We start from the raw sequence: 27,005 nt of genomic DNA, 5'->3' as shown, positions 1-27,005 counted from the left end.
AAGAGATTTTCTTAAGAGATCTTATCACAAAATGCATTTGAATTATCTGCAATTATTCAAAAAAAGTTTTAAATGTGTTTCACGTACTACAAATATAAGTAATTTAAGCATAACAACAAGTACAGTGACCCTCGACGGGGTTAGACATTTGCAAGAGAAGCGAGCATTTAGCACATCTTTGGCTACTCTCGTCAGCATCATCTCTTTTTCTGCCAACTTTTTATCATCCATAAACCATTTGATCGTAAAGTTGTTCTCATTCTGTGCAAGAAAATATAATTTCTGGATTAGTTGAAAGTTTAGACTTCAAGAATAACATCAAAAATCCAGTAAAAAATAAAAGTCCTGTAATAGAAGGGTTTGAGTGTTCTGTTATCCATAGATTTTATGTATCTGTGGATGTATGTGTGCACATGTGTGTGAGAATTTTTTTTTCCAGTGCAAGGTTCAGCAAACAATTTCTCAGGGCTTTTTTTTGTTGAAAAAATATAAATATGTATGAGTTTTTATTTGGAGGAGACTTTAGGCAACAAACTCAACATTAAAGAATTAACAAAAATGAGTGAAAACATTAATAACTGCAGAATTAATCTTTTGAAAACATGATCGACTAATCGTGACCCTAACAAGAAAAGAGAATAATTGCCCAAAGCAGCCAGTGCAAAACATCAGTTAATCTTTTCTTACACTCTGGATTATTTTCCAATTTATATAATAAAATAATAAATACATACAAACCCAAATCTTGCTGTTTTAGCAGCATCGTACAGTCAACACAGTTCAACTCGTGCTTGGTTTCAGTGGAGAAGTGAAGACCTTTGTCCACAGAGTTTTCAGCAGCTTAATTATGAGTCAGTTATTTGAAGAACTCTCTATATGAAATATCAATAAAACATGAAATATTGTCCTCAGCTGACAAACACAAGTAAAACTGACATTTGTCTTATTGACTGTACACGTCATCCTCACAGTGGGCGTCTGCACACAGTCTGAGTAAAGAAAATGTGATCATGTCAACATTATAAGAGATAATCTTGATAATACATTAAAAAAATAATAATAATGCTGTATGGCAAAACTAGACAGTAACTTTGGTACATTAATAAACCAGCAGTTTTCTGTGGGTTAAATGTGTGACTAACATAGAAACAGACAGAACATTTGCTATAAAGTACATTTGTATTACCAGAATGAATGTATGTATAATGTGTTGTTACTTACCTGATACACACAAATGCACACTCGGTAAATTTCCCCCCACATTTATTCCCTCTGTGCTGTGAATCTCTGGTCTGTATCGTCCTGACTCGTCTTTGCTCAGTTGAATCAGCATCATCATTTTTCCCCATGATCACCTGTTTCTGTCTGCGATGAAAGATTATCCTTGCGTCCTTGAACCATCTCAGGCTCTCTGATGCCTTTAACTTATATTTAAGTGACACAGTGAAGTTTGAGCCTGTTGCAGCGTACACACAATCATCCTGAGAGCCTTTGAAACAGAAAGATGAGATTAGCCATGTTAGAAAGGCTCTGAATGAGTGTATGTCAATTTATAACATTTGAAGGACATTGTGTTATTCATACTAAATTCAGGGCTGTACCTAAACTTTGTTCCATCTACAGACCTCTTACAAATTAGCTCCAAAGTAGCTGCCAAGAAATCACGATGCAGATAAAAAGTGTCAGACACTAACATTTAATTTCTGTGTGCATGAGCAACGCTGCTTTGCAAAGGTGTCCACATTGCATAGCTTGAGTTAGTACACAGCATGTAAACACATTTTCTGCATGTACAAATATCTTTGTGAGAATTTTCAAAATCTCCATAGAGATGTTATATCGTGTTTTAATTTGATAAATCATTGACAATCAGCTGATATTTCACATTCTTCTCAATAATGTCGACTACTTTAGAAGCTGACTACTTTTAGATTGACTGGAACTTTTTCAGATCACGACAATCATCATGACATTGCTAAGAAAACAAATACACTGTGAGTGTGCAGGTATGGTTTTGAAGAGAAGAGGCCTCGTCTGCTCTCATAGATAAAGAACAAAGCAAATGTGACACTTAGAACAAAGACTTGCTTCAGCAAATAATATATATAAATATAATCTGTGATTATATAGTCGGAGATGTTGAAGAGGTAAGCAAGAACTGTCCTAATTTGGGTGATTATTAATAATTTAGACATAAAATATAAATGTATGTTTTTCCAAAATGACTTCTTCTTAAAATCTGATAATACAAACTGATTTTTGTTGTTGCCGCTACAGGGTCCTTTTCATTTTTTCTTTCACTGTCAGAAGAAAGTAAATTAAATTAAATTGCATAAGAAAATTAATATCCCGTCATTATTTTGTAAAATTAAACGTGTATTTTATTTCAAATAAGTGAGAAACACTTCTGTGAGTGTCGTGTGGCAAATAAGGTATGCATTGTTAATATCCGGAGATTCGGGGTGTCCCATGAAGCAAGATTAATGGGTTATTGAGATAAGCTGAACCTGAGTCAGAGCTCAAACTCTGCATCATGTTGTCACTGAAATGTGTAAGTACTCCTGTTTGGACATCTATGCAGAAAATGTTCTCTGTTGTTGTTTTTTAATTACAGCCCAAATCTGCTGACAGGTCTTTTTTTAAATATTGCTTGAACTGCAACTATAAAAAGATGTAAGTGCTTTTTATGCAATTTTTGCAAAGATATGTGTGGAAGGAAACCGTGACCTAGGACAAACTGATGGCATAAGATGTAAGTACAAGTCCTCCGGTTTGATATGCAAAAAAAATTATTGCGCTAACTTATGTGATTGCAGTTCTACAGGGATTTAAGAAAAAATATCCTAATTGAGGTTATCATAATTCATGCATGACAGGGTTAAATAACAATAATTACAATGACACACGTCATACATCTACAGTAACATTAAACGACCAGTGGGTGGCAGGGTATAGACACATCACGTTTATTGTGCAATTCTTCATCACTACAGAGTTCTGCACATAATCTGAGATCGTATTATCTCTATATAATGTTTATACATTAATATTATATTATATGAAGAAATGCTGATGATGCATTAAATAAAGACTGATGACAAAGGTGTAACACTTTTTTTAATGAGTAGATTAAAAATCAAAAACATAAAAACATAAAATACATTCATGTTCACATTGATGCCATATATGTGAAAACACTAATCTGATAAGGCTGAAAAGTGTTTAGGTGACTGCACACTGTAATCTATGGTTGAGACTGACACAAAGAGAAATTCAAAGAGAAATGTGATGTTTATTGTATAACCACAATAAATCTACTCTGTTGTTAGCTACCCACAACAAATAAACATATGGTCATATTTTCTTTTTCTAATTTTCCATATTCATTGAAACAAAGTTTCCCAAGTTGTTTGTCTTCAGGCTTGTTGGTTTGGATATGCCATGTCCTTCACTTTTCTTTGTGAAAAGACTTTCTCATCATTGTGTTTCCATTTTAAGGTCAATTTTTTGCCCAGCTTGGTTTCAGAGAAACAATAAAGATACTGCCTGTTGCACCATACAGGTCAAAAACATCCTGGGAATCTTTGAATCAGACAGAAAGAAAAAAAAATCATAAAAAGATTACATCAGCCATGCTGCATGAGTCTTGAACGGTTGCTCTAACAGCCAAGATGAACTTGGCGGGAAGAAAAAAAAATGAAAGACGGAAAAACAAAACAGTCTGAATGTTGAATAATGATTACATTATATCCTGTTGTCTACCTCCAGACCACAGTCTGCACAGAAGTCAGGCTCCGGGACGCTACCAACCAGCTGCTTATGATGATGATGCTTCTTCAATGGAAGCTCAACTTTGTCTGTTAACACAAGATTACATGTCAGACTTGCAGAATTACAACCATCTCTCACTACTTTAGGTAAAAAGCAAAGCCTGCTATGAATAGCATCATAGATTTGATAATATTGGGTCAGCTAAACAAGGACACATGCAAAAACATGGAATCTGAATTAGAGAAACACAGTGCAGAGAATGGACACTGTGGTGCTGTTTGCAGGGTTTGTGAGTTTGGATTGCTTTGTGTCACTAATGTTAAATACGAGACACAAAAGGCTCATCAACTGTGAAGAGCTGGTTATAGCCTCTGAAGGTTGGGGCGAGGGGGTGCCGTTTAAATGGAGCAATGAAAACTCTCCAGAAAGACACTTATTCATTCAATAGTTCACATAAGTGTCACTGTTTAACCCCCCAAGAACAAAGATAGAGAGAACTGAGGATTTACACTAAACGTTTGTTTAATAGATGTTAAATTAAATGGTCATTGATAGTTTTTTTTTCCGTCGTTGTGTTTATATATTTCTACATAGTAAAAAATATAGTGTAAACTATCCATTCATTCATCTGTCTTCTTCAGCTTATCCAGGGCCGGGTCGTGGGGGCAGCAGCCTAAGCAAAGCAGCCCAGACCTCCCTCTCCACGGCCACCTCCTCCTGCTTATCCGAGGGAATAACAAGGCATTCCCAGGTCAGGGGAAAGATATGATCTCTCCAGCGTGTTCTGGGTCTACCCCAAGGCCTCGTCCCAGTTTGATAGTATTGGGACATATTGGGACAGATTCCCAAACCAACTCTGTTGGCTCCTTTTGATGTGGAGAAGAAGCAACTCTACTGTGAGCCCCTCCTGGATGGCTAAACTCCTCACCAAAGCTTGTGACCATAGGTGAGAGTAGGGACAAAGGGACATCAACCGGTAAGTTGAGAGCTCAGCTCTCTCTTCACCACAATGGATCGGTACAGTGTCTGCATCACTGCAGCACCAATCCATCTGTTGCTCTTCTGCTCCCTTCTCTCCTCATTTGTGAACAAGACCCTGAGATACTTAAAGTCCTCCAGTTGGGGCAGTAAGTCGTCCCTGTCCCGGAGTTGGCACTCCACCCTTTTCCGGCTGAGGACCATGGCCTCAGATTTGGAGGTGCTGATTCTTATTCCTGTCGCTTCACACTGAACTGCAAACTGCCCCAAGCTAGAGGCCATCACCCAGTGCACCCTCACTATGTGTTTTGGCATCCCAGGTCTGTCCAGCAACCTCCCCCACCACCTGATCCAACTCATCACCAGGTGGTGATCAGTTGAAAGCTCAGCACCTCTCTTCACCTGAGTGTCCAGAACATGCGGCAGCAGAGCTGATGATGCAATTATAAAATAACTCATGGATTTATAGATCACCGACCTGGGGCCTAGGTGTCCTGGTGCCACGTGCACTTATGGACACCCTTATGTTCAAAAATGGTGTTTGTTATGGACAAACTGTGGTTTGCACACACCGCCACCCAGCACACACTCCCCTATGACACCTCCTGCAGGTGGTGGGCCTACAGGAGGGTCCACATGTACCGAGTTGAAGAAAGCAGGAGTGACAGGAATTATTAGAAAAATAGGGTTTTCATTTATTTAACCTCCCAAAATTATATTTACAAAAGTCATAAATGTTGATCTCATAGAAAAAGGTCAAAGAAACAAAACTGAACTCAGGCAAAGACCTGCAAACTTAACAAACCAACTGACTGCCCAAACAAATATAACTGACCTAAACATGAAATGTCACACAAGGTTATATATAATGGCTGATCAGACCACTATGAGACATGAGAGGTAACTAAACAAAACACAATCATAAACAACAAACAATGCAGTACAGTCTAGTTTGTTAATAAACTAAACACCAAAGAAGAAAATCAAAACTACTGAACCCTAAACTCAAATATTTAATTAAGTACAACTACTTTGTTTTTATTGAAAGAAAACACAGATTCTCCCCTTCAGCAGGAAGTGGTGGTGCGGTCCAATTATCCCTCTTTGCATTTAATAGTTTCAAACCCTGCCCACCACTTTTTGTCTGGCAACTCCCCGGGATCATGGCAGGTAAGAAGAAACAAAGGTTTGTCAAAAATAAAACTAAGTAATGAACTGGTATGAATACATAAGTAAACTAAATGTGTACGCTTACAAACAGAACAAATGTATCCAAACCAATCAACACAAACGTGTGTTACTGTGTTCAAAGGAAGAAATGAAAATGCACAAGAGTTACTGACTTTAGAGTGTGGCCATGGGTTTGGCCATCACAGTAACCCTATCCCAGCCAAGGTGAACTGTTCCCTTGATCTTCTGCTGATAGGGGCTTTTGAACCACTCTGTCTGTCCCTCACCCAGGACCACTTTGCCATGGGGGTAAAAGCAAAAGACAACGTAGCCCCTGGGATCCCTGAGAAACCCAAACCCCTCCACTGAGATAATGTAGTGATTCAGCAGGGGATAGTGTAAACAACCAGCATAAAATATTGCAAAGGCCAAACTATTTCTTTTCTTTGACACAGTAATTTGTCTAGTAAAATCTAACACCACATGTTCAACCTGCTTTGTGATTATGAGTTTGATCTTAGTCTGCATTGTGTTGTGTTTGTAAATAAATTTTAACAAACAATTTGTAGTGCAGTGGCATGAACAATACATCTGTTTTTATTAGTGATTTGTTTGTTTTTTATAAACAGCCTTTTTTTAACATCTCACTATGTGCAGTGTAATAATGGAGATTACAATAACACAATATTTTCACATGTCTGTGTTTTCATGCAAAGTGCCACAGGCCGGAGTTTGCTCGTAATAATAATAATACTAAAATTAAGCATGATAATAATAATAATCTTACCCTTTATTATGTTTGCTTTTTTCTGGATACAGCAAACAATGAAAATGAAGATCACCAACAGAAGAATACCTGACAGTGAAAGAGAGGAATAAAATTGTACTTTATTTGTAATTGTACGCATGTGAAAAATAGTAAATGTGTTTTAGTTCAACAAGACTGTAACATAACATACCTGCTCCAGCGCGCACTGGAATACAGACATAAATGTCACATACCTCAGGGAAAGCTTCAAAACAATACAAGTAGAAAAATGTATTTATTAGATATGTATAATAAAATGGCCATTTTAGCCATCAACAGACAGTTGACACCACATAATATTCACAGGGCTTTAAGCATTTGTGATAAACTGGCTGATTGCAGAAACACTGCAAGCAATGGGCGTGTTTACCACAACTTCAGCTTTTTGTTAGCTTGTCCTTCAGATTTTCTTTCAACTCATCTTTGTTAAGCAATTTATGTTGTTTGTCTTTCTTTAGAATAAATTATAGTTGACAGAATAATAATTAATAAATTATTAATAAATCATTAATAAATTATTATAATTAAATTAAATTAAATTAAACATTTGAATATAAGTGCAAAAATAATATATGTACAATACAAACAATTTCTCAAAGTTTTGATTTTGATAAGACAAAATCTTTGTGGGGTTTTTGTTTTGTTTTTGGTGATTGTGTTAAAACCATGTTAAAAAAAACTAATCTGATCCATAAGCTCAGTAATGCTGTGGGTATTGAGCTGGACTCCCTTAAGGTGGTGTCGGCAAGATAAGGACAATGCTGGATGCACTCCTTGACTTACTGGCCAGTCACAGGAGCACGTTCAAAAACAGACTTAGATTACCCAAATGCACCACTTCACAACTCAGGAAATCACTCCTGCCTGTGGATATCGCCCTGTACATCTCCTCCATCTAATAACAGTCACAGTGCAATAGCTCTACCCATTGGCACATAGCACAAAAAAACAAGTTTTACAGTTTAGAGTAAAATGTCAGTCATATATATTTAAGCTCTGCAATATTCTGGATATTTATAAATGAGCTATTTGTATATATTAGAGCTATTTCTTATATTTTTTTAAAACTCTGTAATACACTGTATTATTTAATTTAGTTCAGTCTGTTAGTGTTCTCATTGTTTTGCACCAACTGTAACCAAAAAGTATTCTGATTCTGATTAAATAGAAAATGCTGCAAAAACTTAAAAAAGAGTTAAAACGATATAACAGAAACAGGAAAAAACTGGGACACAAAATTTACTTGAATCTCTCTATCCAAAAAAATATAATGTACAATATGATACAACTTCTAAACTGAAAAAATCATTGACAATCAGCAGATATTTTTTATAATTCCAAAGAGTGTTTCAGGAAAAGCTTTAAAATAAAAGGAAAAGAAAAGTATCATGTTAGCATGTGAGCTCAATACAATGACTACTTCAGTTCATGAATATTTGGAAAAGGCACATTTGAACATTTGTACAGCTGATGGTAAATAATACTTACCAAGCTTATAGCATTCTTGTTGAACAGGCTGACTGATCTGTGAGCTGACACGGTTAGAAGCATTACAATAAAAATTGGCATTTAGCACGTCTTTGGCTACTCTCGACACCATCTTCCCTTTTTCTGCCAACTGTTTACCATCCATAAACCATTCGACCTTCTCATCCTGTAGGAGAAAACACAATTTGTTGATTAGATGAAGGTTTAGAATTGAAGTCTAACATAAAAAACTCAACCTGGCTAAAATTAGAAATATAATAATCTTTTCATACATTTTTGGTAATTTCCCAGCCTATATAATTAAATAATAGATAAAGAGAGACCCAAGCCTCACTGAAACAACATCTCTGAGTAAATGCTTGTAGACAGCACGCTTCAAATCATGCTTGGTTTCAGTGGAGGAAAAATGAGGCCTTTGTCTACAGATTCTTCAACAGCTTAGTTATGAGTCAGTTATTGGTAGATTACTCTAACTTAATTGTACCTGAAACAATAAATATTGTACTCACCTTAATAACATTGCAAGTAAAAGAGACTTTTGTCTTGTCACCTGTACACATCACTGTTACTTTGGGCTTCTGCACACGGTCTGAGTACAGAAAATTTCTTTATATCAACATTATATAAACTACTGATGATAATGCTTTTCTACAGTAACCAACACTGTTGATTGATAAGACTGAAAAGTGACGTCATAATAAAACCAAACACTCTTAATGACAAAGTATGACTAAGACAGCTTAGCACACTTGCTTGTTGTGATAGAAGTAGTACAAACACAATAAATACACATATGATGTTATTTTCCTTACCTAATACACACAAACGCACACTCTGTAAGTTTCCCCCCACATTTAGTCCATCTTCATTGATAACCTCTGGGATGTATCGTCCTGACTTGTCTTTGGTGAGTTGTGTCAGCTTTAGTGATCCAGTTGAATCAACATCATAATTTTTCCCTATGATCACCTGTTTCTGTCTGCGATAAAAGATTAGACTTGTGTCCTTGAACCATTTCAGTGTACCTGATTCCTTCAACTCATATCTAAGTGGCACAGTAAAGCTTGATCCTGTTGCAGCATAAACACAATCATCCTGAGAGCCTTTGAAACAGAAAAGAAGGTAAAAAAAAATCAGATGAAAAAATTAGAACAAGGCAAGGCAAGGCAAGTTTATTTGTATAGCACAATTCAACAACAAGGTGATTCAAAGTGCTTTACAGAGACATTAGAAACAAAAACAAATAAAAAGCATGATTTAAAATTTATTAAAACAAGCAAACAAACAAACTAATTAAAAAACAAACAAAACAGTATATAAAATCAGAACAGTAGATAAAATCAGTAGTTAAATGTAAGTTTTGAAATTTAAGCTTAAAAGTGTGGATTTGGTGTTTTATTCAAATGCAGCTGAGAACAGGTGAGTCTTCAACCTGGATTTAAATAAACTGAGTGTTTCAGCTGATCTGAGGCTTTCTGGGAGTTTGTTCCAGATATAAGGAGCATAAAAGCTGAATGCAGCTTCTCCGTGTCTGGTTCTGACTCTGGGAACTGATAAAAGACCGGATCCAGATGACCTGAGGGATCTGGAAGGTTCATACTGGGTTAGGAGGTCACTGATGTATTTTGGTCCTAAACCATTCAGAGCTTTATAGACCAGCATCAGAACTTTAAAGTCTATCCTCTGACGGACAGGCAGCCAGTGTAAAGACCTCAGAGCTGGACTGATGTGGTCCACTTTTTTGGTCTTAGTGAGGACTCGAGCAGCAGAGTTCTGAATGAGCTGTAGTTGTCTGACTGATTTTTTTAGGTAGACCTGTAAAGATGCCGTTACAGTAATCAAGCCTACTAAAGATGAATGCATGGACTAGTTTTTCCAGGTCCTGTTGAGACATCAGATCTTTTATCCTTGAAATATTCTTGAGGTGATAGTAAGCTGATTTTGTTATTGTCTTAATGTGTTTTTCTAAGTTTAGGTCTGCATCCATCACTACACCCAAATTTCTCGCCTGGTTTGTGGTTTTTAGGTGTATAGATTGAAGTTCTCTGGTGACCTGTAATCGTTTTTCTTTGGCGCCAAAGACTATTACCTCAGTTTTGTTTTTGTTTAGCTTGAGAAAATTGTGGCACAACCAGTCATTAATTTCCTCAATGCATTTACCAAGAGCCTGTACAGGGCCTCGGTCTCCTGGTGACATTGTGATATATATTTGTGTGTCATCTGCATAGCTGTGATAGTTTATTTTGTTGTTCTTTATAATCTGTGCCAGTGGGAGCATGTAAATGTTAAACAGAAGGGGTCCCAAGATGGAACCTTGGGGAACTCCACATGTGATACTTGTCTGCTCAGATGTGAAGTTACCTATTGATACAAAGTATTTCCTGTTTTCTAAGTATGTTTTGAACCAGTTTAGTACAGTTCCTGAAAGACCTGCCCAGTTCTCCAGTCGTTTGAGTAATATGTTGTGGTCAACTGTAACAAGAATGAAGAGCATACAGTATATATATGTACATATATAAATATGTATATATGTCCAGCGATGGGAATAACGGCGTTCAAGTATTGGCGTTACTTTTTTCAGTAACGAGTAATCTAACTAATTACTTTTTTTTTTTTTTTTTTTTCTTTTGTGTGTGTGTCCCGTTTGGATCTTTAGCCATCAGAATTGTTGTCTTATGGCCAAGAAAGATGCCAAGCGGATTTATTTTACCAAGTGGATCATCATGGCCTTGCCATATTGGTCCATTTGATTGACCTTTATTATAATTGTGAATTTATTTTACTTTCAGTTGCTACAAACGGGACAGACATGACTGGGGGATAGGACAGGGAGAAAGAATGAAAGAAAGAGAGGGAGAGAAAGAAAACCAAAGGGGAGAAGAGACGGTGAGAAGGGGGGGAAGAAAGAAAAAAAAACAAACAAACAAAAAAAACAAAACACCTGGGTCACCTGTATGGAGAAAAAAAACAGAAGAGAAAGCAAACAACAAAGAGCAACATAATAAAAAAAACAGCACCATCACAATAAACTAGCTAGCAGTAGATATCAGTAGATACTAAATAATAAACGATATTGTGCAGCACGCAAGATAGACAGCGCAAAATGTGCTTTGAGGCAGCAGCCAAGAAAGCTGTAGTCCGCGTCTGTGAATACCCGTGTGTACACCTGTGTGCACACCTGTGTGGATCAGCATGCTTGCATTCCAAAGGTTTCTCCCTGTAACGATCTGCTAGGGAGTGTGGGGAGCCACAGCCCCGTCCTCCAGGGTATGAAACTAATTACTATTTCTATCGTTACAACGCCGTGGCATCTTACTGAATGGAGAACACCTGATTGTTATGTAAATAATTTGAAATGGTTATTTTAAAAAGGGTAAAAGGTAAATGGATGTAAATAACTTTAATGTTTGCAAAACTTGTGCACATGATTTTAAAATTGGCAATTTATATTAGCATTTAAAGTTATGAAATATGATTCAATAAACATGTTTGCTTTTTGTCTGATTTTAGATCAACTGTGTTAATACAATATTTCAAAATGAAAACATAACTGTAGATTCAGACATGTGAGGCTGTGCTGAAAAGAATGATACCAAACAAGGCAAATAAACAGTTTTTTAAAGGTGAAATGTAGAGGAAACATCAAAAGAAGCTAAAAATGGCCAATTATACCCTGGACCCCAGAGGGTTAAACTTTAAAAAAAAGTAATGCAATAGTTACTTTTCAAGTAATTAATTACTTTTAGAATCATGTAGCTCAGTTACTAACTCCGTTACTTTTTTTTTAAAAGAAGTAACTAATAACTATAATTAATTACTTTTTCAAAGTGACTTGCCCAATACTGTATATGACATAGTACTGAAACATGTAAATATAAATATAAATATGGAGTCAGATCTCGCCTCTGTTAAGTCTTGAAGAATTATAAAGTTGGAAGATGACATGTTAATTAATTTTGCCTTAAAAATATCATAACCAGCAAGTTTGGAATTTAAAGCTAAAACATAAACCAAAAAGAACAACAAAATTGTACCGTAAATTGTACTATACCTGAGGAAGCAATGAAGCAGCAGCAGAGCAAAAACACAGCGAAGGTGGCAGCAGAAACCATGTTCTTCACTATTTCCATCACTCTTAGCTCAAAAGAGCACTTTCCAGTGTCGGTGTTATTTCCTGTAAAAGCACAACAGTGTCACATGTTTTGTGTGTGTGTGTGTGTGTGTGTGTGTGTGTGTGTGTGTGTGTGTGTGTGTGTGTGTGTGTGTGTTCAAGTGTAGGCATGTGCATGTATGGTTTTAAAAGGAAGTGACCCAAGAGGCCTCATCTACTTTCATAAACCAAGCAAGCAGATCTCACACCCAGAACACAGACTGTGCATCTTGTTTTGGCTTTTTGCTTCAGAGAACATACATAAATATAACCAAAATATTTTCAATAGTAACCAGAGTGAACACAAGGAAAGCGGCGGGGCCAGACGGCATCACCGGCCGTCTGCTGCGCTGCTGTGCTGACCAGCTAGCAGGTGTGTTCACTTCCATCTTCAACGAGTCCCTGGCGAAGTCTGTGGTCCCCACATGCTTCAAAAGATCCACCATCATCCCTGTGCCCAAGAACAGCAAACCCTCATCCCTGAACGATTACCGGCCAGTTGCACTGACCTCGGTAGTAATGAAGGTGTTTGAGAGGCTGCTGAAGAACATCATCTCCTCCTCCATCCCAGACACCACAGATCCGCTGCAGTTCGCCTACAGATCCAACAGATCCACAGAGGATGCCATCGCCCACGTCCTACACACCACTCTCAGCCACGTGGACAAGAAACGGGTAACTATGTGCGAATGCTGTTTGTTGATTACAGTTCAGCGTTTAACACAATAGTGCCCTGCAGACTGTTCACAAAGCTGAGGGATCTGGGACTTAACAGCCGTCTGTGTGCATGGGTGTTGGACTTCCTCACTGGCAGAACTCAGGTGGTGAGGGTGGGCAGGTGCTTCTCCAACAGCATCACCATCAACACAGGAGCACCTCAGGGATGTGTCCTCTCGCCACTGCTCTACTCCCTCTACACTTCAGACTGTGTGGCCACCCATGGCTCCAACACCATTGTGAAGTTTGCTGACGACACAGTGGTGTTGGGTGCCATCTCCAACAACGATGAGGCGGCCTACATGGATGAAGTGAAGAATCTGGCATCGTGGTGCCAGGACAACCACCTCTAGCTGAACGTCAGCAAGACCAAGGAGCTGGTGGTGGACTTCAGAAGGGGTCAGCACAGAGACTACAAGCCCATTATCATCAATGGAGCTCCAGTGGAGAGGGTGCAGTCCTTCAAGTATCTTGGTGTCCACATCTCCTCAGACCTGACATGGGCTGCCCACATTCAGGTCCAGACCAAAAAGGCTAGGCAGCGCCTGTATCACCTACGACAACTGAGGAAGTTCAGGGTCTCTCCAAAGATCCTCAGGATTTTCTATACAGGCGCTGTGGAGAGCATCCTCACACAGAACATGACATCGTGGTTTGGGAACAGCTGTGTGAAGGACCAAAAAGCTCTCCAGAGAGTGATCCGTACAGCAGAACGCTGCTGCAGGATTGCTCTCCCCCCGCTTCAGGACACCTACACCAGGAGATGCCGGACTAGAGCAGCGCAGATACTGAAGGACCCGTCCCATCCTGGCAACAAACTGTTCCAACTTCTGCAATCTGGTAGAAGGTTCCGCATCTTCCGGGCAAGGACAGAGAGACTCAAGAGGAGCTTCTATCCCCAAGCCATCCGTGCCCTAAACACACACACCTGCCCTCTCACATCATCTATAATTGACTGAGACAGGACTCTTCCAGACACTAAACCAAGGCACAATGTACATTTCAATTCCTTTAATTTTAAATATGTTCATATTGTCTATCCTGTAAAATAGTCAGATGTCTATTCATATTAATGTACAGAATTCACCTGCTTGCTGCTACTACTGCACATTCACCCAGTGTATATACTGTATGTGTGTGTATATATATATATATATATATATATATATATATATATATATATATATATATATATATACATGTTCTTCCTCTACACCCCCCCCCCCCCCTCCCCCCCCAATTTTTGCACATGTCGAGGAGCGTGTCAGGCTACATTTCACTGTGTTTTATACTTGTATAACTATGCATATGACAAATAAAGAACCTTGAACCTTGAAATCAAATGCTAAATTGCTATAAAATACAAATGACTGTTGTTTTGAATTAAATTGTTTTCATAAACCTGAATGTACAAACTGATTTTATTTGTTGAATATTATTTGTTGTTTCCTCATTGTTTTCAGTTGAAACAGGACACTGCTGTGATGTGTTGTTTACAATCTGGTCTGTAAGTGTAGCTGTCCCTAGTTTACACAAGGTATTACATCTGTAGTGAGAATGAATGGCTATGGATTCTGAGAGTAATAAAGTTTTAGTGCAGTTTTTGTGCAGTTCCCGTGACTTTTCATGGCACGGTGTCAGAAGAAGTTGCCCACCAAAGGTGTAGAAGCAGAAGGGAGAAGATGCAAGCAGTGATAATGGCAAAGGTTAATGCACCTGATTTGTTTGACTTCACTAAACCAGCGCAATGGCTGGTCTGGAGGCAACGTTTATCCCACTTCTGAGTTGCTGCTAAACTCAACCAAGAGGACGGCGATATGCAAACGATAATTCCTACAAAATGTTAAAGAAGAACAACACGATTCATGAACGTGTGAATTTCCATCAAAGTTCCCAACGACATGGTGAGAGTGTAAAAGCCTTTGTCAGAAATCTCTATCAGCTAGCAGAGCATTATGACTTTGGTTACAATAAAGAAAACAAATATCTAATTGCAATATAGCCGACAGTAAAGTGGCCCAGAGGCTGCAGCTGGAGTTGAACTTAACCCTGAAGAAAGATATTAGTGTAGCTTATCAGTCCAACTTAATCAAGATGCAAATTATCGTTGCCTGTGAGATGAATACTATGTCAGTGCCAGAAAGCTCTAAGAGCAAAAGCAAAGCATGAAAAGAGGGACAGCAACAGCTGCTCACTTCGTGGAAGATTACTGGAATGGGCTCAAATGTCATAAGACTGGATCAATCAATCAAAGATTTTAGGGCCTGTGGATACTAATGCTGACACCTGTGAGGACAATGTATCTGATAAAATAACAATTTAAGATGCTTTTATTTAAATTTATTTTTTTATTAATAATTGATTGACTAATAATTGAATTAATTTCATGTCAATAGCACCATTAGAAATATAGAAATATAATATTTACTTAGAAAATTTGTGACTTGTTCAAGACTCATTTTACCCACTGTATGCAGATCAACTGTCTGCATACAGCTTGCAGGATGAGGATGTGCACTGTTGTGCACCAGGAGGAACTTGGGACCAACTACAGTCTGTGGATCCAAGGATTTCATCCTGATATCTAATGGCAGTAAGGGTACCATTGCCTAGGCTGTAGAGGTCAGTCCCTCAATGAATATGGCTCCACAGACCATCTTTGACCCACCTCCAAACTTGGTCATACTGAACGATGTAACAGGCAGCATAATGTTCTTTATGGCTGAGCACTGAGCACAGGACCCACTAGAGGACACTGGGCCCTCAGACCACCCTCATAAAGTCTGTTTCTGATTGTTTGATCAGAGACATTCACACCAGCGTCCTGCTGGAGGTCATTCTGTAGTTCTGCCACTGCTCATGCTGTTCCTCCATAGACCAGTAAAAATGGATTTAGTAATTTAGATGCTTTACATATAAAAAATGAACGAGAATGAAAACTTCCATGAGTATTACATGAAAAAGTTATGTAATCTTTATTACATCAGCATTTCTGTACAATAGAACACCTGCAGTTAAAAAGGCCAAAACTATAATGATGAGAAGATTAAAATATATCTTACCTCTGAAGGTTTGGCAGGATGAAAGGTAAGAAAAAACACTTTTGGTTCATACATTTTACCTCAGACTCTAACATTAATGGAACACAACAGTCTGTTTTGTTAGACCCTCTCTGCCTAATAAGGCGGCATCTTGGTTTCACTCTGATGTTGAAGTTCAAAACTGCTAAAAACATAAAAACGAAACAAACGAACAAAATGAAAACACAAGCACGAAGAACTGTTTTTGTCCTGCTGTCAGCAGTGATGGAAGAGGACCCAGATGAAAGATTGATGTTAAACATGATAAGACTGGTAAATGAATTTAACTGGAGTGAAATATAGATGTGTGTGAGTGCAACCAAATGTTTTACGTGCATTTAAGACAAAAACGGCTCTCTGGGACTGTGTGTGTACTGTACCCTGCAGCTGTTTGTTTTTAAAAAGGAAAAAACAAGTTTGTCGTCAGTAACATGCCACTTCTCATGTGTGGTTTAACACTTACTGCAGAAACTGAACGCCTGATAAGAAGGGGGAAATACACAGAAGTTGTTTGTGCTAGAGAAAACTCCTCTGTATGGTTTTACAGCAGTATTCCTGTTTTTGTTGCATTAAACTGGTTTCTTCTATACCTGTTTGCATGGTGGTGTGGGAACACAAACATCAAAAATCCTGTTTGTATAGACATGTTAAAATGCATGATCTGAACCTTTTAAATATATATATATATGAGAAAAAGAAACTTGTTGCCCACAGCAGCTCAATGTGGCTAACACTAGAATTCACCAGCTGACACCTCATCCTCATTCAGGTTTGACAGCGTTTCTAGTTGGTAATGGCAGATGCCTGAGCAGGAACTGAGGCTGCAGTTTGGAGAAGCCCTCAGAGGAGACTGATGGCCCATCCCCAAGAAGCATTGATGACTGTCTGCTACAAAGGTCGAAGACTCTAACTGGTAGGCAGGCTTAAGATGACGAGCGGCTCGTGACCTCAATCAGGTTGTCAGGGATTGCACTGAATGAAGTACCAGCATTATTGAATGTGCCAGCAAACATGAAAAAGGAACGCCAGCAAAAGAGATCAGAAGAAAGTGCAGATGATGAGAAAACTTGATGAAAGAGTGAGGGAACCTGAATCAGGTAGTGACTTGGTCGGGGTCTGAACAGAGGCTCTGGCGGTGAAGCATGCTGGGAATTTTTAGGCAGGAGATAATTGCTGACAGCTAAAGGCTTAAGGGTGAGTTTCACTTAAGCTAGATGATGCAGACGGGTTACCAGGCTGGCTAGTTTGCTTCATTTGAGTAAGGTACAGGGACTACTGATTGATTCCATAACAAATAAAGGTGATGTATCAGTTTTGGAGGTACTGGTTGAATTTGAAAGGTTACTTAAAGGAGGGGGTTAATATATATACAGAACAGGAAGGGGAGGTGTCAAGGTGTAGTCCTGCTCCTGAAGGTCGGGTGTGTTCAGGGTGGTATGGCCCTAAGCGAGAGAGCCACTACATAAAAAGCCTATATATATATTATTGTGCTAAACTGCATATGTTACAACAAAAACATGCAAACCTTCTTTATTAGCTGCAGCTTCAAATTTGAGCTGCAAAATTGCTTTTCCCGCAGTAACATCACCTTAAGAACACGTTCGTTTATTTCAGCAGTGTTAAATTGACAGAGAGCACACAGTGTGTTAGGACGATTTGTAGGTCAAACATTTTTGTCTTTTGGAGACTTTCACTTATATATAGAACATAAGAATATAAGCATGTGTGTGTCATCACAGCACGTATAAAAAGGCAGTTTCTGCACTGTCCTCTCGTTTATGGCCATACCACCCTGAACACGCCTGATCCTGGAAGCTGAGCAGGGTTGGTCCTCGTCAGTACTTGCAGTCCTGTAAGCTTTTTCACTTCAACACACAAACTGCAGAGGGCGCTGCTGCTTTCTCGGGAGAGAATACTGTTTCACTTTTCTTCACCTGGTAGTGGTTTTGAAATAATGAACTGTGAGGCGAGAGAAAAGAGTAAAATACTTTATTTTATCAGTAATGATAAACAAAAAACACGAATAACAGAATCCAAGGGCAGGGGCCCGTTCTTCGTACCTCGCTAAGTAGGTTAGCCGGATTAGATTGTTGACGATTTCGCGTGATCCTGGATCAGTCGGTTCCCCGAAGCTCATCCGGGACTTGCTGTCATAGCAACAGAGCCGTAAGCGTAAACCTGCTCGGGAGCAGGTTTACTTTATGTAAACAGGATTAGATCGCGGCCACGCAGGTATGTCCGCTTCATTTATACGAAAGCAACAGCGATATTCCACCACTGTTTCACCATAAATAAATAACATCAATGTAACTAAAGATAATGCAGCACTTGATCCTTTTATTGATTTCACACAGATACATACAGGTCATTTCCTAAAAAAGGGAAATGTACTATTAACATTCTATTACATGTATGTGATTATTACAGATGTAATTCATATTTCAGAGTAGTAATTGTAAATTACTTCGTGTAATCAAGATGAGAGACCACGGCTATAAAAGCGAAGGTGGATTTGGGAAGCCTGTCGCAGCCATGTCCTGTCCGTATACGCGAGCCACCCATTGCGGAAGGTGCAAGATTGATAAGGAGAGTTCTCAGAATTCAGCGTATATTACGGGATAGACAGGATCCTTTAGCTCAGCGCGACAGTGTGCTCATAGAGAGATATCGATATTCCCGTGAGGGTATTATTTACTTAACCAACTTGTTGACGAGGGGGTGCAGGACCACCACCTGTCTTTTTTTCCTCTGCCCTTTTCTTGGTTGCTGTTATGAACAAACTAACAGAGTATTACAGGCCAGTATTACCTTGCCAAGAGACGAAAAGCAATCTAAGAGATAAATATTACCATTCTGTAGAATACTCCTGTATTCCACTTTTACTTGTTCCCATGTTCTTGTGGGTCCTGTTGTGGCTCTAATGTGAAAGGGGATATAATATAACATATTATAATATAATATAATGCCATATGATATTGGACAATATAGTGTCATATGATAGATCTACCCTACCGCCTACTGGTGTTGGCCAGAGGGGCCGATGGCGCGATATGGCAGCCTGGCTACAACCGTAGCTGCCTCCACCAGTGTGTGAATGTGGGAGTGAATGAATAGTGGTATCGTAAAGCGCTTTGGGTGCCTTGGAAAGCGCTATATGAACCCAATCCATTATTATTAGTATTATTATTAAATTACCTACGAGTTTGATTTGTCAGCAACTTTCTGCCAGCCCTCTCTCCTTGCTTCTGCAGCCTTTGCAGTTTTCTCTTGCGTTTTAATTAAACTCTGAAACTCCTGAAATCCCTCACTCATGAGTTCTTGCTCTGCTGCCGGAAAATACCGAGCGCGCCCCTTCGACATTTTCGCCGACCAATCAGCGGGTTGCCGATCAATGTTTCTACTATCGATGCGTAGCCCCTTTTACGACACCCAGTGATGTCACATTACTGCGTCCAGCTGTACTAATCGTCAACAGCAGGCGTGTTCGGGGAACCGGATTAGCGAGCTCACGGTTAGCGCGATGATTTGATCTTGGATGTGTCATTTGATCTTGGATGTAGTAAGCGACGTACGAAGAACGGGCCCCAGAAGTGAGACCAGTGTCAATATGTTATACAACCATGTGATCAGATAGCAAAATATACCTTCTGGTACCATCTAGCTGCAGGAGTTCATGGGTAAATCCTTGGAAAGCTGAAGAAATACTTCAGCAGGAAAAATCACAGCCTTTTGCAAAAATATATCCAAATATAATTATACACTTTTTCCACGCATCCAACTGTTGATGCGTTCATAAGGAAGGCCATGCTTATTATTCACATTAGAGTATTACTGATTAAAAAAATAGAAGCAGAACTTTTTGTCAAACAGAAGAGGAACACAAAACATTTCAAACAGATGTTTATGGCAGAATTCATAGGTCTGAAAATACAAGTCAGTCCCTTTCAAGCAGTTTAAAACAGAAACAGTAAAGGACTGCCATGGCTTTGAGATACTTTGGTTGTAATACAAATCCCAGAGTTCACAAGCAAGAGGACTACAGAGATGGCCATGCTATGCTATGCTAAATTACAACTGTTTAAAGGTAACATTTTAAAAAACCTACAGGAAAAACAAAAGTAGAAAAAATGTTAAAAAAGTCAAAATATAAGTGTCATCACATTTTTACAAGAACAAGCTTTTCCACACAGACAAGTAGACGACAGTATTCCAAGAATAATCTAGTTTTTCCACATCTTTTAAAAACACTGTAACACATGAGTCTTTAATAAAAATGAGTCCATCAATGTTGATCAAATACTGATTAGCACTTGTTTAGACTGATCGTCTATATGGGTTTATTAACCTGCTCCATTATTGTGTGCACATTTAACCCAGTTTATACAGTCAGTGTAAACAAACGAGGGGTCCTAAACACACCGTTTCATCTCAGCACTGAGGCTGGATAATGATTGTATTTTTTCTGTTGTCTCACTCAGAGGTTCTGGGATGCTGCTGGTCGTGATGGTGGTGATCAGTTATTTGAGTGTTGCAGGCCAGCTCACTACAGCTGCTGCTGATGTTGCTGCTGTTCCTGAGGGATCTGCAAACGAAGCTCCTCCTCCTCTGTTAAAATAAGCATAGACGACAGGTCAGAGGGAGAATCAGCTCAGTTCAGTTGTGTCAATACTGCGCCAAATCACAACAATAGTTGATGCGAGACACTTTATATTGTCAAGACCTTACAGTAATCCAAAGAAACAGAAAACCCCAACAATCATATGACCCCCTATGAGTAAGAGCTTTAGTGACAGTGAGAAGGAAAAACTCCCTTTAAGGAAGAAACCACCAGCTCAGGGAGGAGGAGCCATCAGCCGCCACCGGTTAGGGTGAGAGGAGGGAAACAGGACAAAAGACATCCTGTGTCTTCACATCACAATCATCTCTCATCATTTCTCGCAAAACCTGCTCATACTAAGACCCTGGCTTTGATGTGGTGTTGCCAGCTAAACAAAGATGAGCTAGAATCAAACTTCATCTGCTTTGCAATCAACAAAATGTAAAAGCTCAACACATGTTGGAGGTGTCACTCAGATTTAAAAAAAAATAAAAATGAAATCAAATCCAGACCACAGACCACCCAGTCACAAAAAAGGTCATTTCAGCAACACGTGATGATTTCTGACCATGTAGTAAAAGATAAGAAACTGCTCAAAACATTAAAAACTTAATTTCCTTCTTTGACACAATAATTTGTGTCATCTGTAGCCTAATCCAGCATTACATGTTCAGCCTGGTTTGTTCAGTCTTAATGTCAATACTGCACTGTGAAATTCATTACAATGGCTAAACCTAAAGAAAAATGAACTTATTGTCTCAATACTCAAGGAAGAAACGTTATTGAGCTTTCAGTGAAGTATACGCCCTGCCACCAAACACCAGCCAAAACAACCCAGCAACAAAATAAAAAGGAGACGACATTTTTGAAAAGAAATCTTACGGATTTTTTTAATCCGCTTTTTCCGTCTGGACTGGACACAGCAAATGACGACAACAAGGATTACCACCAAACAAATACAAATGCCTGATGGTGAAGAATAACAGCAAATTGTGTTTGACATGTTAAAGTGGGACTAGAAATAGACAAATGATTGTGTGAAGTTTAATTCCTCCACATTTCATATAAGATGTGAAACATACCCACAGCGATCCAGATGCCACTGTGATCAGCTTAAAACAACAGGAGCAGAAATGTATTTATTTGGAGATGAGTGACAGGTGACACGTGATAGCACATCATACTTGCACAACCCAGTGTCACTGACTTGACTACTTACAGGGCTTAATGCAGTCTTGTTGAACAGGCTGACTGATCTCAGAGCTGACGGGGTTAGAAACATTGCAAGAGAAACCAGCATTTAGCACGTCTTTGACTGGCCTTGTCAGCTCCTTGCCAGTCTCTTTTTCTGCCACAGGTTTATCACCCATAAACCATTTGATCTGAAAATTATTTTCACTCTGTAGACAAACAGACAATTAGTGGATTTATTGGAAGGTTCAGATTTTAAGTCTAACATAAAAAGTTAAACTTCGCCAAAATTAGAAATATAATAATCTTTTCATACATTTTGGGTAATTTTCCAGCCTATATAATTAAATAATACATACATAGAGACCCAAGCCTCACTGAAACAACATCTGAGGAAATGCACACTGCAAACTACAGATTCTTCAACAGCTTAATTATGAGTCAGTTATTGGTAGAGTACTCTAACTTAATTGCACCTGAAACAATAAATATTGTACTCACCTTAATAACATTGCAAGTAAAAGAGACTTTTGTCTTGTCGCCTGTACACATCACTGTTACTTTGGGCTTCTGCACACGGTCTGAGTACAGAAAATTTCTTTATATCAACATTATATAAACTACTGCTGATAATGCTTTTCTACAATAACCAACACTGTTGATTAATAAGACTGAAAAGTGGCGTCATAATAAAACCAAATACTCTTAATGACAAAGTATGACTAAGACAGCTTAGCACACTTGCTTGTTGTGATATAAGTAGTACAAACACAATAAATACACATATAATGTGTTTTACTTACCTAATACACACAAATGCACACTCTGTAAATCTCCCCCCACATTTATTCCCTCTGCGCTGTAAACCTCTGGTCTGTATCGTCCTGACTTGTCTTTGGTGAGTTGTGTCAGCTTTAGTGATCCAGTTGAATCAACATCATCATTTTTCCCTATGATCACCAGTTTCTGTCTGCGATTAAAGATTACGCTTGCGTCCTTGATCCATTTCAGGCTATCTGATTCCTTCAGCTCATATCTAAGTGGCACAGTGAAGTTTGATCCTGTTGCAGCATAAACACAATCATCCTGAGAGCCTGAAAGATAAAGAAATGAAGAATAGTCATGCTAGAAAAGCTCTCAACAACTACATGTCAATTCATCAAATTTGAAGGAAATTATTATTTTTATTACTTCTTGGTGTTTTTTTTTTAATGTTTAAAAGGTGAATGAAAACCTGGTGTCAAGAAGAAACAAAAGTGCATCCAGGTAATCCCAAAAAGTTAATTCTGTTCAACTGGACGTAGCGTTTTGTTTGGGAGAAATGTTTCGTCACTCATCCAAGTGACTTCTTCAGTCCCAGTGATGGGACTAACAGCATTACAAACTACACAACCACAAACAGCTATAAAACAATCGAGTGAGTGAGAGAGTGAGCGAGAGAGAGTTTTGTGTTGTGTGTCAGAACAATGAGGCGACTGCTATCAGGAGTGATACACCTGCTGCTGTCAGACCTGCAGGTATCAGGCTTTTTTTGGAGTTCTTCTATATGGTGTGGGAACACTTATTGAATGCAGAACAGCTGATGGTTATGTAAATAATTTGAAATGGTTATTTTAAAAAGGGTAAAAGTTAAATGGATGCAAATAACTTTGTTGTTTGCAAAACTTGTGCATATGATTTTAAAATTGACAATTTTTATTTGCATTTAAAGTTATGAAATATGATTCAATAAACATGTTTGTGGTTGTTACAGTAAAAAATATAACTTTTTCTACTCTGATTTTATGTTTTTTGTCTGGTTTTTGATCAAAAATGAAAAGTAGCTAAAAATGGACAATTATAAGCTGGACCCCAGAGGGTTAAACATTTTTTTAAAGTAACGCAATCGTTACTTTTCAAGTAATTAATTACTTTTAGAATCATGTAACTCAGTTACTAACTCAGTTACTTTTTTGAAGTAGTAACTAGTAACTATAATTACTTTTTCAAAGAAACTTGCCCAACACTGGTCTCAGCTGACTGTAGGTTTCCCCAACCAGAAAGCTCCTGGCAATCCAGGAGAGAAGGACGAACGCTGCCTAAGCGAAGACTCGTAGTGATCCTGTATGTGTCAGGAGTGTCGGAGCAGTTGAGACGCATTTTTTCTAAACACTGAATCTTTGTGGGTTTCAAATCCCAAAACACGCTGCGCCAAAAATTGGTCCACCCAAGGATCAGGTCCCCCGACACAAACAGAGTAACATAGTGTACGCTGTTGAGTGCCAGGAGGATTGCCAGGATTTATACATCGGAGAAACCAAACGACCTCTGGCAAAGAGGATGGCACAACACAGAAGAACTACCTCGTTAGGCCGGACTCTGCAGTCTATTTACAGCTACAGGCCAGTGGACACTCTTTCAAGCATGAGGATGTTCACATCCTGGACAGGGAGGAACGCTGGTTTGAGCACGGCGTCAAGGAGGCCATTTACGTGAAAAGGGAAAGACCATCTCTGAATCGAGGGAGGGCCTAAAGGTTCATCTTTCACCATCTTATCCCGACATGGACACACAGGGCGGCTGCTCTCTGTCCCGACAAAACAGTGTCTTTGTTTTGCTCTTTTTCTTGTGAAACAAGGCCCACACTGTCATGAGCTCCTTCTCAAAATCAAGAAAAGCAAACTGACTTTATTAATCACGGAAGAGCTATGAATTACACTGAGGGACTGCGGACTGCTTCGGAGGCACCTACATTCAGCGAGCCCTGCTACTAGATCTCGCACACAGATGGAACGTGTCAGGCAGTGCAAGAGGAAGAAGACGGGTAAGTGTGGAGGCATCTGGAGTAGGCTAGCAGCTAATTCACACAAACCTGCTATTTCCCCCATCGTACTGTCCAACGTGCTCTCCCTGGACAACAAGCTGGATCAACATAGAAGAGCCACCTCCACGGGACAAGACTCTGCTGTCCATCTGCATCTAAAGGTCAAAGGTCACTCTTTTGAGCATGCCAATGTTCACATTTTGGACAGAGAAGACAGATGGTTTGAAAGGAGTGAAAGAAGCCATTTATGTCCACTGTGAGCGACCATCTTTGAACAGAGGCGGGGGTTTACGACACCAACTGTCTGCCATCTATGATCCAGTTTTGAGATCCCTTCCCAGGCACCTTAACGCCCACTCACATCCTGGGCCATCTAACCTCAGGAAATCACATGATAGGGTGGGGCCAGGTTTCACAATGAGCTCACCCAAAACCTTGGCTGTCACCTACACCTGTTTTCACACCTTGGATCATGTGATTAGGTAGGGGATCAATAGGGGGTCCATGACCCTCTTGAGGGTCTCCCCCAAAGGGCTTAAATCTGGGACTCTCCACCAATTGGTCTTAGAACTGAAGAAGCTTCTCATATGAGGTGAAACGTGTTCAAGAAACTTGAAGAAATTTTTCTTTCCCAGCTCCTTAGACTGCGATTACCCAGATGACTGAGAACCTTCACAGACAAACTGTCATTGCCTACATTTCAAAGTGCATCAGTGATGTCACAGAGACCAGGACTGTCACTGTCCGGGCCAATCAGAAACCATGGCTGGATGTGGTGAGCCTAAGAACAGCAAGGGCAAAGCCATCACGCTGCATCAGAGATGTGAAAAGGCAATCCTCCAAGAGGATTTTGCAAAGCTTCAGTGACAGCAGAGATACTTTAGTTCAGTAATTATTGCTAAATTCTAGGTTTTTTGATGGTAAAGCACATTTCCACTGACAGCCTCATAAAGAAAAAAAAGAAATTGAAAAAGAAATAAAACTGCACGATCACTAAATCACATAGAACATCTGGCCAATCACAAGTGGCATCTTAAAGAACGATTTGAAAAGTTAAAATGAACTTTTCCTTTAATAAAGCCTGAGGAATTAATAATGAGATTCATTAAATTGTATTTGTACCTGTGGAGCCGTTGGCTAAGCAGCAGAGCAGAAACACAGCGGTGATAATGGAAGAAGAAGACATCTTCTTCACTCTTCTCATCACATTCAGGTCCAAACAGTTACTCAGTCCAAATCAGGGGTAGATGAATATCCAAAGGCCTTCTAACGACGTGAAAAAATACAAAAGTGAGCAAAAATGAACAAAATGTATCAAACAAACAAAAACAGCTGCAAACAAAGCAGATGTGTTTTCGGGAAATTGTTGAGCCAACTGATGCAATCCAGACTGTCTAGCATGTTCTTAAGTTTCCCTTTTGGTTACCAACATATTATATTCAAACAGGAATATTGCCTCAATTTCTGGCTATAGAGAGTGAGGATGACGTCACCGAACACAGTAAATAGAAAGTGAAAGTAAAAAAAAAAACAAAAAAACAATTGAACTAATTGAACAATAGACCAGACTGTGGTTAGAGCTGAAAATGTCTCTTGTATTTAATATTATTTATTTATTATTTAAAGGAAGGAATTTACTGCGCAGCTCTCTCGCTCTCTCTCTCTTTCCGCTGTTATAAGTCAGCCCAGCTCACCCACTCTCTCTTCAGCTCGTCTTTATCAAAGCAATCATGGATACTGACCGCGTTCGTCTTCGGGGTTCACAGCACACATAACGTTGATAGATTTGCATCGATTTCTTACACGCGCGTATTAGAAAACAATGATTCTGTGATCACAAAGCTTAGACCCACCCAAAGCAGTGTGGATGTGGACGAAGCCTAAGTTGCAGTGAGGCTATCAGACAGCAGATGATGATTAATAAAGTCCATGTGATCCATTAAAAAAAAAGAAAAAAATCATGAATTAAAAAGATTTCTTCTGACTCAGGGTGGAGGCGGTGTGATCCTGGGAACTGTGATTATCAAAGCGGAAGCGACTGCGGACCCGATCCGCCCCCTGAACTGTCATTTCCAGGATCTGTTTGGGATCATCGTGGTGGCATGTTTTCAAAATGCCTTCATAAACATACTGAAGTATAAATAATAAAAAAAAAAACATCTGGCCATTCAGACAGCTGTATAAAAGTTTGGATATTTCTTATGAAAGAAGCAGTGTCACTCTGGCAACTATTGATTACATATTCCACTGCG

The 27,005-nt window shown here is 39.1% G+C and overlaps 2 protein-coding genes across 2 annotated transcripts in view; both read right to left on the bottom strand.

The window, feature by feature from the left end:
* The window catches only part of LOC146608785 (uncharacterized), a 30,424-nt gene extending 18,097 nt beyond the window's left edge, over window positions 1-12,327 (bottom strand). Inside the window, exons 1-5 of the mRNA XM_085348685.1 lie at window positions 12,267-12,327; window positions 9,028-9,318; window positions 8,725-8,804; window positions 8,216-8,381; window positions 1,222-1,489 (exon numbers count right to left, since the gene is read on the bottom strand). Of these exons, the coding sequence (XP_085204811.1) occupies window positions 1,222-1,489; window positions 8,216-8,381; window positions 8,725-8,804; window positions 9,028-9,318; window positions 12,267-12,327 (866 nt within the window). The remainder of the gene's footprint in view (window positions 1-1,221; window positions 1,490-8,215; window positions 8,382-8,724; window positions 8,805-9,027; window positions 9,319-12,266) is intronic.
* Window positions 12,328-20,445: 8,118 nt separating this feature from the next.
* LOC146608784 (T-cell surface antigen CD2-like) lies at window positions 20,446-26,725 on the bottom strand. Its single transcript, XM_085347778.1, has 6 exons — window positions 26,607-26,725; window positions 25,876-26,019; window positions 22,754-23,044; window positions 22,452-22,531; window positions 21,979-22,159; window positions 20,446-20,767 (listed from the first exon to the last, which is right to left on the bottom strand). Coding segments are annotated over exons 2-6 (636 nt in total). The 5' UTR covers window positions 25,958-26,019; window positions 26,607-26,725; the 3' UTR covers window positions 20,446-20,765.
* Between the last annotated feature and the right edge of the window lie 280 nt (window positions 26,726-27,005).

This window comes from Diplotaxodon limnothrissa, linkage group LG23, assembly GCF_057381915.1.
Source record: "Diplotaxodon limnothrissa isolate DT_005_m linkage group LG23, D_limnothrissa_male_GT1.1, whole genome shotgun sequence".
NCBI classification, from domain to species: domain Eukaryota; kingdom Metazoa; phylum Chordata; class Actinopteri; order Cichliformes; family Cichlidae; genus Diplotaxodon; species Diplotaxodon limnothrissa.
Note: the sequence above shows the minus strand (reverse complement) of the source record. Positions and strands in the feature narration are given on the sequence as shown.

What these genes read in the sequence shown, in the direction of transcription:
- LOC146608784 (XM_085347778.1), bottom strand. Translation starts at nt 25,957, where the DNA reads ATGAGAAGAGTGAAGAAGATGTCTTCTTCTTCCATTATCACCGCTGTG. An exon ending in CTTAGCCAACGGCTCCACAG is followed by an intron (nt 23,045 to 25,875) that starts GTACAAATACAA and finishes TTTATCTTTCAG; the next exon opens with GCTCTCAGGATGATTGTGTT. An exon ending in TGTGCATTTGTGTGTATTAG is followed by an intron (nt 22,532 to 22,753) that starts GTAAGTAAAACA and finishes TTCTGTACTCAG; the next exon opens with ACCGTGTGCAGAAGCCCAAA.